We start from the raw sequence: 17,667 nt of genomic DNA, 5'->3' as shown, positions 1-17,667 counted from the left end.
ACCTGAGATTCACCCGATCGATGATCTGATACGCTGGAGACAACAACGTTACACGTCCTTGGCTACACATCAGTGAAGGAGCCACCCTGTTGATTTAGCTATCGACCCGCTTTTTTGATGAAAACATACACTCTGCGTTGTCTGGCAGAAGCCCATATATAGTTCACGTTCACAAATATAGACATGATGGCGCACACAAAATAGACACTTATCACATTTCCCGTCATTGTAAAATAGTCTCGTCGCACACAAACTTCTTGAGTAAGGACCAGCGTCCTTTGGGTTGCTAAAGCAATTACAGTGGCATTGAGGGCCTTATTTATGTGATCTGTTTGTTAGTTTTTGTTGTTGTAAGCAACAGATCTACATACAGTACTGTATGTGTCAAAAACAAGGGCTTCAGGATATGTTTTGAGCTGTGCATTGTACACGTTGGATGTTGTTGACATACTGTACATTATTTTGCCACACAGCAACATTGTGACAATGACGAATTGTACATCCGTTGTACAATTGAACAGTGATACTCTACTCTATCCTGTAAAAGGAGAACATGCACTAAGTAAGTAATAATAATAATAATAATACATTAGACTTATATAGCACTTTTCTAGACACTCAAAGGCGCTTTACAAACTGAAAAGATCGAGTAGTAAAATAAAAAGAAACAAAAAAGAAAAGAAAAGAAAATATAGGGGTCTAATACATTTTTTGATTACTAAATCTAAGTGTCTTTGTAGGACAATCTAGTCTGTATACTACAATTACACCTAGTAGATTTCGGGCGGAGAAGCGGCAAACAAGCAACGCCAGCGTCCTCTTTCGACCGGCATTTTTTGAAAAGTGGTCATATCATATCTATCATATCTATACATCATATCATATCATATTTTTTGGATTACTGAATCTAAATCTAAGTGTCTTGTAGGATAATCTACTCTCTATACTGCAATTACACCTAGATTTCGGGTAGAGAAGCGGCGAACAAGCAACGCCAGTGTCCTCTCTCGACCGGCATTTTAAAAATAAAAACATAAATGCTGCTCTGAAGGGCATAGGATCGGTGAGATGTTTTTAATCCACTGATAATCAAGTCATCTAAATGTGAGTACTGTTCCATGTCATTGAGCTCTTCAATCCTCTTATCTTGTTGTTTGATTATGGTTTTCAGCTGACGCACCTCTTCCATTAGCTCAAGTAGAGTGGCTTGTTGCTTTACCCCTGTTGCTCTCAAGTTAAGCGAAGTAAATGAGACAAAATGCAAGCAGTCCTAATGAGCTACAGAGCGTGGGTCAGGTGTTCAGCGTGGGTCAGGTGTTCGATACCTTTGGTATTGCATTCTGAATTTAAAACAAGCACACTTCCAAGATGCATCCTATTTCCAATATGAATTCAGGGGACGCTGGTCCTTACTCAAGATGTTTGTGCGCGACGCGACTATTACAATGACAGGAAAGGTAATAAGTGTCCATTTTGTGTGCGCCATCATGTCTGTGAACTAGCTAGTAGGCTAGAGGGTTATTAGCAGGTTAGCTGTAGTTTATTGTAGAACCTATGATGTAATCCTGTAGCATCAAGTGAACATTTGTCATGAGGTGGGATATACACTATATGGACAAAACTTTGTGGACACAATTATGGTCTGGGGCTGTTTTCATGGTTTGGGCTAGGCCCCTTAGTTCCAGTGAAGGGAAATCTTAATGCTACAGCATACAATGCCATTCTAGAGAATTGTATGCTTCCAACTTTGTGGCAACAGTTTGGGGAAGGCCCTTTCCAGTTTCAGCATGACAATACCCCCATATACAAAGTGAGGTCCATAATGACATGGTTTGCCGAGTTTGGTCTGGAAGACCTTGACTGGCCTGCACACAGAGCTCTGACCTCAACCCCATCGAACATCTTTGGTATGAATTGGAACACCGACTGCAAGCCAGTCCTTCTCGCCCAACATCAGTTGCCCGACCTCATTAATGCTCTTGTGGCTGAATGGGAGCAAATCCCTGCAACCATATTCTAAAGTCTAGTAGAAAGTCTTCCCAGAAGAGTGGAAGCTGTTATAGCAGCAAAGGTGGGACCAACTCCATATTAATGCCCATTGTTATGGAATGAGAAGGTGGTTCAACAAGCACATATGGGTGTGATGTTCGGGTGTCCCAATACTTTTGTTCATATAGTGTATCTAGTCTTGAGATCCTTATCTTGAGGCATATGTAAGAGTTGAGGAATTGCATTGGGTCTTTGTATTTCTACATGCTTATACTCGTATGTGTAGTGTTCCTGAATCCTAGATCACCGTCTATACCTTACACCTATCCAGTTCTCTCAGATCTACACGAGGGGTCTTAGGGTTCCCAACCCTAACTTGCGGGCTATGCCAACATGTAATAATGACATCCAAGTGTATTAAGATTCGCCTAAAATATGGAAAATGTTGGTTGGATTTGAACCCAAAAACTGCAATATGGCTCAGGTGCAATAACCAAACATTGTTTGTCTTAATAAGAAATACAAATGTTTGTGTCTTATTTATCAAATCATAAGAGGTCAGTTCGATTTTGCTCAAGGTACCCCAATTTGAAATCAGTGGACCCACATAGGGTTCCGACCCCAAGTTTGGCAACTGCTGGCCGAGGAAGTAGATGTAGGGATTGGGTCTCAAAAATGTAGTTTTGCAGTGTACTATGTGTGCTATGTGTCCAACTTGATTGGCTTAAGGGAGGCAGCATGTTAACAAGATGTCAAGGGCCTGTCCTTGTGCAATGCCGCTCTGCCCTTAATTCATAGTAGTGAGTTCATATTAGTCCAATGTAACTATATAAATACAAATAAAAGAAAAAAGAAAAGATGTCCTCACCGCGTTGGACCTGCTTCAGGTGGTAGGATTAGCGGTTAAGACACATGACATTTATCACCATATTAAAACAAACCCAGACCCAGTGGCATTTTCACTTTGTACTTCATATGGTGAATGGATTGTTCAGCTTCAAACCTGCCTCAGGATAGGACTGTTTTGGATGATTTTGGCTTTGTTTCTTATTAGGAAAATGTTAGAAAGAAGTGTTGGAGACAAATCAGATATCCCTGGACAATAAGAATTGCACCACTTTCAAAACATCCCATGTGTTGCAATTCAAAGAGTTTCACAAGCAAATAATTATTTACAAGCTTTTGTCTCTCTCTTTAAATGAGAAGGTTTTGTCTTCATTAACTCTCAGAATATCACAAATGATCTCTTACTCTAAAACAAAACAGAGATAGTGTTGAGTTTTTTTGGTTTGTTTGTTTTTAAATGCTGAAAATAGACAACTCAATCACTAAAACACAGTTACAGACAGTTATAACAGCCATGTTAACGTTTGCAATTTCATTGTTATCAGTCCAAATTTTATGGATGATTTATCAATAACTCCACTATTCAAATTATTTGCTGAGGTGTTTAGAGGCACACAGATGTTAGGTAAATGAAGTGAGAAATGAAGTTAGCCACCTAGAAGAACTGGGATGAAATCATCCTTGGCTTGTTGTTTGTTTGTCCATCAACGTGACGTCAACAAACCACATGAATATCCAAGTGGAGCTCTCTCATCCATCTGTCACCATCATTTAACACCCACAGACCTCAAAGGCTGAGGCAGGCGGGACTACATATCAACATGAATAATTATTCAGGCAATAAACCTTCTGGTAACACTTTCTATAAGGCGCACACACACACACACACACCACATTCTAAGTTATTATAACTCGTAATAGGCATGGATGGTGCCTCGCGTAGGCATACCTGCCAATCACATTGTTCTTACGCCTCTTTGGGACTTTTAGATTGGCTCTGCTGACTTGGGTTGAACTGGACGGAGCGATGGGGGAACGGGTGCTCACAGGTTCAGTGGAGGTTTCATTCCAAGAAGCCTTCCCACACATGCCCGTAGAACGGTTGCTTGTTTGTTGTGGTCATGGTCTTTTCCGACCAGGTAGGACTATTTTGCTTTTGAGCTCTGTCCAAGATATTTGATTGGTTTAACGTGTCGCGAGACGTCACTCGTTTCAAACAGGTTTCCCATCCCTTTGTAGCTACAGTACTTTCTGCAAAAGATTCCCCCAGGCTTTCCAAATATGTTCACATATCACTGACTATGTCAGTCTATAACACTTTTTCTTTTTCAATTGATGGAAAATGGCTGATAATAAATCAGGATCATCATGAAATGATTTAACATGTTATAATGCAGTCATACATGCTTATAATGTTCTATGAATGCATGTATGCTCTAAAGTGTTAGGATAGGTATTTTAGGATTAGCCTTATAGAAGAGCGGATGCATTGTGGTGTTAATTCCACCAAAGTATTCTCTTGTATACGGCCACTTCCCTTGTACAACACCCAGACCATCGTATCATAACATAACATAGCTGATTGTACAGACGATCGTATCATAACATATAAGTTATGTTTCGAAACGGTGCGACCTATGCCTTGGCACTCAAAACTGCCCAAGTCAAATCTAATTTCGGATACTTTGTTATTATGGTATCATTGCCGCCTTATCATCACATTTGCGCATCTCTTAACCCCGACCTAGCCACGCTAGGAGCATAGAAAGCCATTAAGTATCACATTACGACACATGTAGATTGACCATTGTCTATGGTCAACGCCACATTTCGCAAAAACAAAACAAACGGCATACACAAATCACTTGAGGCAACGCCACGAAACAGGCGAGTGAGTAGCACACCCACACTTCTTGTCTGCCGTAACTCGGTGATCTCCAGAACCTGTGGATGAACACACACACACAAACACAAACACACACTCTCTCTTACCTCTGGATCCGGTATCTGGGAGAACACAGCAGAGAGGAGAACAGTTCCCAATCCCAGCAACAGCAGTGCTGGCTGGGGAGGATATGTAGGCCGACCCCCCGCCATTCTCTTTCTCATCCCCCCCCCGTTCTCCCTTCAGCTCCCTGCCCCCTCTCCCTCTTCCCCCTCGCTCTCCTCTGCCTGCACTGCTAGAAACTGCCCCCCCTCTCCCTCTTCCCCCTCTCTCTCTGCTAGAAACTGGACAGGACTACAATGGCCCCCGGAGTTGATTGATGGTCACTATGGTGCTGACGCTGTCCTCTTATCGGACTCTCTTCCCTCAACAGAAAACATACACGCACACTCACAGACACACACACACACACGGACACAGTGACACACGTCTTCCTGTAAGCAGCTAGCTACATGACGCTAGCTCCACTAGCTCCAGGAGCCAAGCCCTTCCACTTTAGGGCACATTAATTAATTAATAGGACCGGTGTATGTTTACAGCCTGCCATGAACAGGAGGCGGGGAGAGCACAGAGAGGTGGGGGGATGGGAGCAACTGGCCAGGACACTGGCTTAGCGCAGGACGAAAACCGTGACGTCATCTTTCAGTTAAATAGTCCTGTGGAACACAGGCGTAGGTTTGTAGGTGTCTGGTTACGGGACTCGCTGTTCCATGTTCAGAGTTGGTACTGTATCCTTGGCTTGCTTCCAGGTTCTTCCGGTATTTCTATCTTTATCTGGTATTTATCTTTGTTTATGTTCATCCGTGATCAAAGACATTCACAAACCTAGTTGGTTCATTTGATTGGTCGGGCCACTGCATCATATATAACTATATATATATATATATATATATACTGTATATATATATATATATATATATATATATATATACTATACTATAACTATGATGAGCTGTGACCCGTGAAATGCAGTCTTTGACCTCAATTTGACCTCCTGGCCAATAGAAGTCAAATTAAGAACAATATTGAAATGTTAGTTTTTATCCAGTTGTGATTGCTTTATAGTAGGGCTTTGCAGTGGTGTCAGGTTGTCAACTTAATATCCCCCCTGTCAATATCATCTCGTCTGTCATTGTGTGTGTACACTCACACAGCGCGCCCTAACGCTGACAGAACAAACTGACCGCTCTGTTGCGTCCTGCGTCACAGGGAGTAGGACTGGATAGGGGGGGTCCCTTTCCTATGATTCACAGCAGGCTCACCCCCCCATATCAGGGTGATGGTGTCACTCTGTTGTCCTCGTTAGCTTAACCAACTCACTTGAGCCCTCAATGCTTCATGTTCGTCTCCATAACATCATTATTTGCTGTGCTTCACACGATGCGTGATCAGTCCCTTTGAAGAGTCCATATCCTGAGAGATCCCAAGGAGGATATTGATTGGGTCTTGTGTTTGGAACAAGCAACACAATTTGCCCTGAGGTTACTGGTGGTTAGATGGTGAGATAAGTAGGGGTAAATGACCTGCACCATTAGCTCTGGGGTAGCCATCCTTGCTGCAATATAAATGTCTGTTCAAGGTCTATAGAAAGGCATACTGGCAGCCAGTCGCTCTTGACATTTTTTAAGGGTCTTGTTCATGGAAAATAGGTACATTTATTTTTCAAATCATGTTTGACATTTGTGACAGGTCTAGTGAAAACATCCTGAAGTAGGGCAAATTCATTTTCCAGTTTTACAGATTATGGAGGTGCATATTGTAAGCTTTCAAATGATTGAAATGATTGAAATGTGAAAATAGTTGAAGAAGATTAATTCAAGAATGCTTATTTGAATGTTGGTACACCTCAAACTAAATACCGGAGAAAACTGCTCTGAATCAAAACAGACACGCTTTCTACCATCACATTGGTAGCTACCTAGCAGCAAAGAAAGAACATCGCTATTAACATCTAACTGCATGTGTAGCACATCACAACTTTCAACACTTCAACTTTTGTAATATGAAAAAAACATGGAAAAAACACAGAAAACTTTTTTTTTTTTTAAAGAAGCTTTGTGGTCATTTGCGAGACTTGAGTATTGCCGGCATGCAGACCTTTTCACCAGACCGTGTCACATTTAGCAGACGCTTTCATCAAAAGTGACTTACAACAGGTGCATTTGTCTGAAGTAAGTGAATCATCTATACATCAGTCATCATATGAAAACCTAGTTTAGGTGCTAGGACCAGGGGCCATTGGCAGTCACAATGCTGAATAGGAAGAAACAATTGCAAACTGTTGCAGGCAGATTAGCAATTACATTTCTAAAACTCCCAAAGGATACAGGTGCATTCATCTTCTTCGCTTGCATTGAGTACAAGCTTAAGGCCAATGAGCTCATCTTGCAGAGCATTCAATGAGAGTTGTAGATTGTCAATAGCTGATTGTACAGAGTCCGCAATGCAGTAGATAATTGTGTCATCCGCGTACAGATGAGCTTGACAACCACTCAGGGATAAAATAATGTCATTAATATAAATAGTCAAAACACAGGGCCCAGGGTCGACAGGGCTCTCCCCACTTTCACACATTGTCATCTACCAGATGAATATCTCTGGAACCAACTGCAAGGACTGCTACCAAAACCAACACTGTGTAGTCTATTTAGAAGAAGAGAATGATCAACCGTATCGAATGCTTTTGACAGATCAATAAATAGGACAGCACGTTGTTTCTTTTTGTCCAGGGTGGATACTATATCATTAACCACTAAAGTGGTGGCTGAGATTGTACTGTGATTGTACTGTGATTGTACTGTGATTGTACTGTGATTAGCTCTAAAACCAGACTGATGAGGGCATAAAACGGAGCGGTTAGAGAGAAATGCTCTAACTTGGTCAGTCGGCGATGATTTCAGGATTTTAGCTAAACAGGATAACTTGGAGATAGGTTGATAGTTATTAAGGTTGCTTCTTTCCTCACCTTTTTGTAATGGAAAAACATGAGCCGTTTTTCCAAGTACTAGGAACTATGCCTGTTGACATAGAAAGACTTCCTGGCATCAATGGAGCAATAACTCAAAACAACACTAGTAGAAATAGGCGCAAAGGAAAACGTAGAGGCCTCACATGACATGTATAACCAGTGCTCAAGTTGTAAAAGAAAATCAGGGGGGATGGTGGATTTTATCATATGGGGACAATTTTAGCATCCCCACAGCGTCAGTGACTTCAGTCACCAGACTTGGTGAAAATGTCATTGTATGTGTGCGTGCCTCCTTGCCCACAGTATTTTACTCAATATGCACAAAACTAATGTTGAAATAGCAGTAATACCACGTTCATTGATAAAATGACATAAGGATGGAGTGGGGGGATGGCAGTTTTAGAAGGGGGTGATGCCATCCCCCCTCAACTGGAGTGCTGTGTATAACCACAATCACCAGGAGGAGGCTCTTCACAATCATCATCATCAAACAAACGCCTCGGGAGGAGTGGCTGTTGACTACCAAGCAAACCTCATTCTTTTCAGTTATCAAGCAATCATTATATCTGACCATTTTAGGTAAGGAGACAGTACCGTAGTCTTGGTTTTGTTAGGGTTGACTGCCTTCCAAAATTGTGTTGGATCTGAATACGAGCTTGTAATTGAATATAAAATAATAACTTGATTTAGCATTCCTCACAGATGATGTACACTTGTTCCTAACCTGTCTACAAGCTAACCAGTGGGATGGATCCCCAGAGCGTCTGGCAAGAGCCCGGGTTCTATTTCTTTCTCTGAATAAGGATGAGAGTTCAGGTGTAAACCAGGGGGTTGACCTATCCTTCACTCTAAATATCATATGTGACAGGGCATGGTTAAAAAGTCTGCAACTAGGGCAAAATCATTTTCCTGTTTTTTCCAGATTATGAAAGGGTAGATTGTAAGCTTTAAAATGATGTGTCATACATTGAAATCTGAAACAAGTTGAAGAAGTCATGGATATTTGATTGTTGATACCCCCTGAACCACCGTACTGAGAGTCTTCAGAGACATTTCAGAGACATTTTTCACAGAGGTAATGGGTGGGAACAATAGCTGGTTAACTCCACCCTAATCACTCCCTCAAGACAACCACACCCTCAAGACAACCACTCCCCCATTACACTACCTGTCATTACCTACCTGTCATCTGTCAGTGGGGTTGTCAGCTAACCCTCAGGAAGCAAAATTGCAGGACTGACACGTTTAAATAGCTAAATAATATTAATAATAATAATAATAATAATAATTCAAGATTCATGATTCATCATCATTTTATTGCCATGTGTGCCAAAAGTGTATTACGTCCCATTACAAGTACAAGAGAGTAAAATTCATGGCAATGGAAAAAATTAGGCAAGATACAACATTTACATTTACATTTTGGGCATTTAGCAGACACCTTATTCCAAAGCGACTTACAATCAATACATTTGAATACTAAGCATGAGAATCATCAGTCCACCATTCGTAGCAGGAAGAGTAATCTAGCTCAGGCCCATTGATAGAAGGAAAAACCTTCTCCTATCACCTTCTTCTAAAACCTAGTTTTTTTGTTTTTTTTTTACTCTGGAGAAACAGAGAAACAGTACAAGGGGGGCAATAGAAGTTCTTAGGGACACAGTAGAGGGGAAGGCGGGTGTCTTTAGGAGACGTAGTGGTGAGGGGCAGAAGATGTCTCAGGAGGAGCAGTTAAGATGTAACCTGAAGAGATGGGTCTTCAGTCTACGACGGAAGATGGGTAGTGACTCTGCCGTTCTGACAGCCGTGGGGAGATACAATTGAGCAATACAATAATAGAATGGTAAAAAAGTATAATGTTGTGTCCGTGTGTATGCATTTATCATTATAGTCCATAAAGCATCTAGTGGGACTTGGTGTAGTTCCTTCCCATCCCATCTGGGCATCAAAGCTGTAGCCTAATAAAAAAAGAAGACAGTACATTTAAAATGATTGCCCACTGTTACCAACACCACTTTTACAAAATACTACTATGTTCATAAAATAGAATTGCTTATACAATGACAATGACAAATACCTGAAGTGCTGGTGACTCATCAAGGTGTCATCTCTCAGAACCTCTCACCTCGTCATTCTGTAACACAGATGTCAGGTCAGAGGTGTGGACACACTGCTAGTGTAGGTTTTCCATAGACTCTCAGTGTACTATTGTTGTACTGTAAGGAGTAGGCTAGTGAAATCATTTCAATTCACAGTATTATTCTACAGCAAATCTACATATCAATGAATTAATCCTTATTTTTGATATAAGGATTACATTAGCGACAACATTAGCGTTCATTACAAAAGCATTTACTTTTTCTATAATCTATTATATCTCTAACAAAGCTAGCTAGCTAGCTAACAAGCTAACACTTGTTTGGCTAGCTGGTACACACAAACACACTAAAATGGTGCATGAAACATACTGTACAGTATGTTGCATGTTTAGTAGGTCTGCAACAAATGTATTCATTCATTATGTTTTATCTTTGACAACGTATTTCTTCCTCCCACCATCTCATTAGTTTGGTAGAGGGGTGGCATAATTGTGGTGAGCACAGTTTCAGTGGTCTGATAACTGATGCTAACAACGGGGCTATCTACCTTACTCATAAAACAACAAATAACTGTTTGGCTATCCTAAGTAAACAATACAAAATCCTAGTAAACAACACATGTAACTCACTAAAACTTACCCAAGAACACAGCAGAAGGTCTGTCTGCAGACGACTGTCCCAAGAATAGTGAACTGATGTGGAGATTAGGGGTGGGACGATTAGAAAATGTCATGTCACGATTATCGTGGGCAAAATAATCGCGATCCACGATATTATCGCGAGAATTAAAAAAAAAAAAAAAAAAAACTTTTTTTTAGAATGCCAATAAAACACACTGTAATCACTTTAACTTAGATTTTGTTGTATTTTTATTGAATCATGTTAATAACATTAACATCATTTTAAAAACATCTTGACAAAAATAAAAATCTTTAATAAAATCTTAAATAAGGTCATGATAAATTATAAGGTATCACTGCATAAATAAAGGAAAAAAATACTGTCACACAAAACTTGAACACTGACACTTTTCTGTCATCAAACTGAGTGCTAGCCTTGTGGCTTAGAGACTTGAAAGCTTCAAGATAGGTTAAAGTGCAAAAATGTCAACAAAATGTTCACTTTTTCTGCCTTTAGCTGTGCTCGGAGAGGTGTGAGTATGTGCCCACTGGCACTAAACACTCTCTCTGAAGGAACACTAGTTGCAGGTATGCATAGAAGCCTGCGTGCAACCCTGGAAAGGTGAGGCAATGGACACGGGGCCGATGCAGCCATGGTGAGAAGGCTAGCATACGTTAGTGACTGACTGACAAGGCTGACTTGACAGTCACGTTACCCATGCAGGCTGAACAATCGCGCGAGACAAATTTCTGTGAGGATATTCGCGCGCGGCTCATGTGAGAAATCTCAATTATATTACTATTTATTTATAACATACGATTATTACATCCTCCCTCTCGCCAGTTTGGGGCAACATAGACTTCTCCCCTGGTGCCACGGATAGGGGTTTCAAGCGGTGGGACAGCAAAGGGATGGTTACTATCGGACATTTATATGATACGGAAATACTACTTTCATTTGACCAATTATGTAAGAAATATGACCTACCACGAAATGAGTTTTTCAGATACCTTCAGATACGAAGTTTTTTAAATAGCCAAAAAGACACTGGCCTCTGTCACCAACCCTCTCCGCTGGAGGAGATAGTCTCTGCTGGAAAGACGAGAGGCATTCTGGGGCTTGGGTATAGAGCACTTTCGAAATATGATAAAGGCAAACCTGCATTTACGCCCAAAGACTGGAATAATGACCTGAACATTAATACTGATGCAGCAACTTGGTCACTAATATGGCAATCGGCAAACGACATCTCAATCTGTAATAGGACGAAGGAAACGCAATTTAGACTACTACAACGTTTGCAGATTACTCCCCAACTTAGACATAAAATGGATCATAACAAATCGGAAATGTGTACAAAGTGTATTACCGAGGTTGGGAGCTTTGTTCATTGTGTTTGGACTTGTAGATATATAGATGATTACTGGAAAGGTATAGTGGATAAAATTCATCTAATTCTAGATGTTACATTGGATAAGGACCCCATGTGTCTATTGTTTGGGTTGCCAGACAAACAACTTAAAAGTATGCATTCCAAAAGACTTCTGTGTATCCTCACTTTTTGTGCAAGGAAAAATATATTGCTGAAATGGATAGACTGCAAACCGCCTACAATAGCTGGATGGCACAAGGTAATTTTTGATATGATTCCTATGGAATATCTGACATAAGTGTAAGATAAAGACATTCTATAAGATTTGGTCTCCGTTCTTAGATTATATTGGTACCAGACTGGCTGCCATTGTAATGAAAGGTTTGGTGGATTACACTCAAGAAAGTACACAAGACTAATGTGTAACAGATCTACAATGTATGGGTCACAATATTATTTACTGTGCTGGTGTTGTGCTGCCGCTGTGTTTAGGACTGTAAGACATGGATGCTGTCCATGGAGGACGGAGGATGGGGGTGATCCCCCCATATATTATGGCATTTGTTGTCATTTTCTTTTCTGTTTATTTCTGATATGTGACATGGCCTCCTCCCCCCCTGTTTTTTTGTTTTTGTTTTGTTTTGTTTGTCTTTGTTTTTTGTTTGTAAAAAAAAAGAGAAAGAAAATTTTCTGTTATTGTTTATGGACAATGTACTGCATAACAAAGTGCAAAACTAGTTTTCTACTATTAATGGGACAATAACCTCCCCCACGGATACTAGTTGTTGTTGTTATGTCCTGTTGTGTACATGTCTCTGTGAAACTCAATAAAAATATTAACAACAACAAAAAAAAAACACATAGGTCACATACATTAATACATACAATAAAAACAGACAGATCAAATCATGATACAGGTGATGGTACTCCTGCTGGGCATTGCTGCCTGACGCACCTCCAACAGTGCCTTTAGAACAGGTGTGCTGTGACACCTCACTGAACACCTATGTGGGCCTAACTGGGTCATCAGCTGGGGACCACCAGTCAGACAAAGCAGTGTTTATAAAATGTAGTGCCTATTTAAAAAGTCCAGTCATTTAAAAAAAATTGAAAAAAATAAAAAAATAAAAAAATAAAAAACGATTATGACGATTATTCAACTAATTAAAATTCTCCACGATAAAGTTATCGCGGGTGTTTTTATCGCGATTAACGATAAACACGATAATCGTCCCATCCCTAGTGGAGATCAATGTCTGACATTCTGTTGTCATCTGTCATCGTCAGATTCGGAGTTCGGAGTTCCCGTTATGTATAATAGTCCAGTATGAAGGAGTTCATTCATTGCCCACTGTCGATATTTCTGCCTGCTTTTGAAATTCTGTTGATAGCATTAGCTTCAGCTCCATCTTGTAAACTTGTAAACAGATCCACATCGCAGATGGCTCCTTACATACAGCTGGGGTGGGCGTGGCTACACACACTGCCACAGTAATACGAATAATACCCCCCCCCCCCCCCCCCGACTTTGCTAACTAAATGTAGGTACCGTATTTTCCGGACTATAAGTCGCACCCGAGTATAAGTCGCAGCAGACCAAAAATGGGTCATGAAGAGGAAAAAACCACATATAAGTCGCACTGGACTATAAGTCGCATGGTTCAAGGGAACGGGCTTGGCGGAATCAGCGGGGAAAGAAGACCCTGTTGAGCTTGACTCTAGTCTGGCACTGTGAAGAGACATGAGAGGATTTGTAAGCCCAGGAAGGACATAATTCACGTTGAAACTTCTTCTGAAAGGTTAAGGAATACTTGTATTATCGAGTGTAAAGTCCGCTAGCTAGCGCGGGGCTAACAACATGGCGTCGCGGAGGAAAAATGAAACTTTGAACAGCCTCTAAAAGGTAATAAATGACTTTAACATCGTGTGTAACGTTCATAATAGCGTGTATAACGTTGATAATATAGTGCTTAATGTCCACATTGTCGAGTGTAACGACTATTTATCGTGTATGAGGCCATGGGAAAAGATAGCTTGGTGAAAAACGGAAGTAGGTAGGATGCTACAAACAATGTAACATTGAACAGCCTCTAAAAGGTAATAAATGACTTTAATGTCGTGTATAAACGTTCATAATATCGTGTATAAGGTCCATAATATAGTGCTTAATGTCCACATTGTCGTGTTTAATGTCCACATTGTCGAGTATAATGGCTATTCTATCGCGTATGAAGCGCTACCGGAAGTATCAAAATGCTACTCGCGGGTGCAACATTGCAACGTTAAATAGCCTCTGGAAGGTATAAATGACTTTAATATCGTTTCTAACGTCCATAACATTGTGTATAAGGTCCATAACATCATGTTTAATGTCCACATTGTCGTGTTTAATGTCCACATTGTCGAGTATAATGGCTATTCTATCGCGTATGAAGCGCTACCGAAAGTAGCAAAATGCTACTCGCGGGTGCAACATTGCAACGTTAAATAGCCTCTGGAAGGTATAAATGACTTTAATATCGTTTCTAACGTCCATAACATTGTGTATAAGGTCCATAACATCATGTTTAATGTCCACATTGTCGTGTTTAATGTCCACATTGTCAAGTATAATGGCTATTCTATCGTGTATGAGGCGCTAGCGGAAGTTACTCCTTGGTTCATGTCAGTCAGAGATTACCGTATGTCAGTTCATGTCAGTCAGAGATTATGAATTATTGATATATAAGTCGCACCTGACTATAAGTCGCAGGACCAGCCAAAGTATGAAAAAAACCGCGACTTATAGTCCGGAAAATACGGTATTTAGTGAATGTAAAACTGTTGGATATGATATCGAGTGGGTTCTTCATCGCTTCGTTTGTCGTCCTATGCCAAAAACCGGAAAATACATTTTTTCACAACAAGACTTGTTTGGCTCGATTGCGAGCTTTCACAATTGCCGAGATGCGGTCCTTTTAATGAAACCCTGTCGCATATGTGTGTGTTGTACCAAGGACAAGGACACAGCCCTCACCAAGGAAATAAAGTCAATGGTCCTTGGCTACATGGAGAATAAATACAGCGAACCAGCCACTCAGGTAAGGATGGGAATTGATATGGTTTCAACTGTTTTATAATCTCTGAGAATGCAATTAGAAAAACATGCCTGCATTGATGAAAGGAATTGATAAGCTTGGAGGCATACAATGTAGATTCTCTGAGTTAACTATTCTCTAATGATTCTACACACAGGAGCTTCTGGACATCACTTTGTTCGTTGATCCAAGATTCAAGACAGAATACATGAGTGCAGAGAATGTCCCAGACATCAAAGCGAGAGTGAAGATCGAAATGGAACAGGTGGCACGAAAGGCAACTTGTATGTATGTGCAGTTTAGTGAACACAAGATGCCACATGCAATGGTATATGTGTTTACATAAAATGGCCAATTGCTCAGAATTACATTGATGCAAAACTTAACAGCTCTCATCTCTATGCTCATCTCTGTGTTTTGCAGGAGAAGAGGGCTCATGCCAGCACCACAGACGCCATGCTTCAGAGTGCAGGAGAGGCAGCTTCTTTAAGAGAAGCACTGCTGTGGCCCCCTGCTTCAACCACTGTGCAGTTGATGGGTGCCATAGAAAATGAGGTGAACACCTACCTAATGACTCCCACCATCGATGGAGAGGAGGATCCCCTGGTTCACTGTGTTAACTTTCCGATGCTGAGCATGCTGGCTCGCAAATTCTTGTGTATACCAGCCACAAGTTCCCCATCAGAAAGAGTGTCAGCGTTCATGTCTGAAACTAGCAAAGGTTGACATGCTGGTTTTCTTGACCAAAAATCTGTAAAGATAAAAAATGTGTGTTGAGAAGTAGAGGTAGTAGATGTCAGGGAATTACTATTTTATTTGTTCTGCGTTTTATCTATGTTTACAGAAAGGACCTATTATTTTTTACTGGATAATTTTTATTATCACTTTATTTAATTTGATTGCAGTATATGCAATATTTAGATGCTGCTCCTGAGCCATAATTGAATAACCTTGTTTGTAGAAAGGTCCTATTTTATTTTGATATTGGAATTGTTGGACATTCTCTCTGCTGCGGTCAGGGAAAATGTACCGCTCTCACATGGCGAACACAGAGAGACTCAATAACAGCTTCTTCCCCCAGGCCATCCATGACCTGAATGACACCACAGCCAGGCAACTGCCCCTGCCCTCAGCAGGATGCCCCCCCACCCCCCACCCCCGCAATATGGACTAACTACAGCACCTTATATCTATTTTAATTTATATTAATAGTATATTATATATATTTATAAAACTGTATATTGATTTGTAATTTGTAAATTGAATTTTTGTATTCCACCTTCTTACTCTTGTAGCACTTCTTAGGAGCCAGCAGTAACATTTCACTGTACATTGTACCTGTACGATATGCACGTGACAAATAAAATTGACTTTGACTTTGTTCCAATATGGCAGCTGTTTAAAAAACAAAATAAATATGTTGTTCCAATTCATATCTTTTAAGTTCTCATCCTTGCATTAGAATTAGAGCAGTTAATAGTTTGATGGTATCATGTGGTAATGCTCTCTGAAAATAGAAGGTGATAGACAGATTCATCCAATCACCTGCCAAGTATTTTTTTAAGTACCTGTCCTCTCCCAAACAGCTTCCAATGGAGCTTTCCTAGATGGTTGTGTGAAACAAACCATCTGAGTCAGGTTAGTAATGCTCCATCACATGTTTTAAATCTATTACACGGTGAATCTTAAACTGAAGCTTGACTTTAAAGCAACCCAATGTAGGTTTCAGGTAAGTTTAGTTCTTTCACTCGTAGCTCGGGCTGCTAGAGAGGAGGAGACAATTTGTGCTCCTAAGTCCCCTGAAGACGTACAAACAAACTGCACGTTGATACGACCTTACTAGCCGGAGATATGGCCGCATTTTACAAAAACTTCTGTTGGGTGGCTTTAAAAATAAATAAACGCGAATTAAATCGCAATCACAATATCTGTCCGAAAAATCGCAATTAGAAATTTCCCCCAAATACATACAGCCCTACTATGAAGCCCCTCTGGCGAGGGTTAATGGGACAGGCTCGCACCAGTCTCTTTGTCATTATCCTCGAAAAGAGTCTCAATACCATTGAGCCGATGGTGATTGGCCGCCAGCCTCCCACCACATCCAGTTCTGCTTGGGCTGAGGACATAGTTGTTGTAAATTTCTTTTATTAGGATAAAACCCCTTGAGATGAGCCATAATGCATTATACATCATAATACAATACAATAATACAATACAATACAAATATAATAATACATATTGCATAGGCCTAATACATAATCAATACATATTACATACCAACAGGATAAACAATATTACATACCAACAGGATAAACAACCATGACAAAACACAGACAAACAAGAGACAAACAACAACACACATTGCCAGTTGAAAACATTGAGAACATCACAACTATAACACGACCAAAATGGATAACAGAACAAGGGAAGGTGGATCTACATACAACAATATACATACTACACTTTACAATAAACTTAATAGGTGTAAATGTAAGTGGTGACAACTTCAAAGGAAACACGAACAATCAGTCAAAAGTTAAGAAGACAGTGCATACTTAAAACTAACAAAAGATGTGATGGATTTAATGTGAACCGGTAAATTATTAAAACATTCTAAAAGAAAAGGAACTGCGGTGGGGTGAGATATTATTAGGAGAGCCAGTAGATAGGTAAGACTCAGACAATAAAGTAGAGCAGACTTAGGTAGTAGCGTAGTTCTGCATTCTTTGAAAGCGTTTGGAATGATCCCT

General features: G+C 40.3%; 1 protein-coding gene across 1 annotated transcript in view; it reads right to left on the bottom strand.

Annotated features, from left to right (window-relative positions):
• The window catches only part of tmie (transmembrane inner ear), a gene marked incomplete at both ends in the record, with an annotated part of 39,523 nt that extends 33,193 nt beyond the window's left edge, over positions 1-6,330 (bottom strand). The window contains 3 exon segments of the mRNA XM_080546553.1: positions 4,828-4,849; positions 4,851-4,899; positions 6,267-6,330. Of these exon segments, the coding sequence (XP_080402679.1) occupies positions 4,828-4,849; positions 4,851-4,899; positions 6,267-6,330 (135 nt within the window).
• Between the last annotated feature and the right edge of the window lie 11,337 nt (positions 6,331-17,667).

This window comes from Nansenia antarctica, assembly GCF_963989245.1.
Source record: "Nansenia antarctica genome assembly, chromosome: 16".
Classification (NCBI taxonomy): domain Eukaryota; kingdom Metazoa; phylum Chordata; class Actinopteri; order Argentiniformes; family Microstomatidae; genus Nansenia; species Nansenia antarctica.
This window is presented reverse-complemented; position numbering and strand designations above follow the sequence as displayed.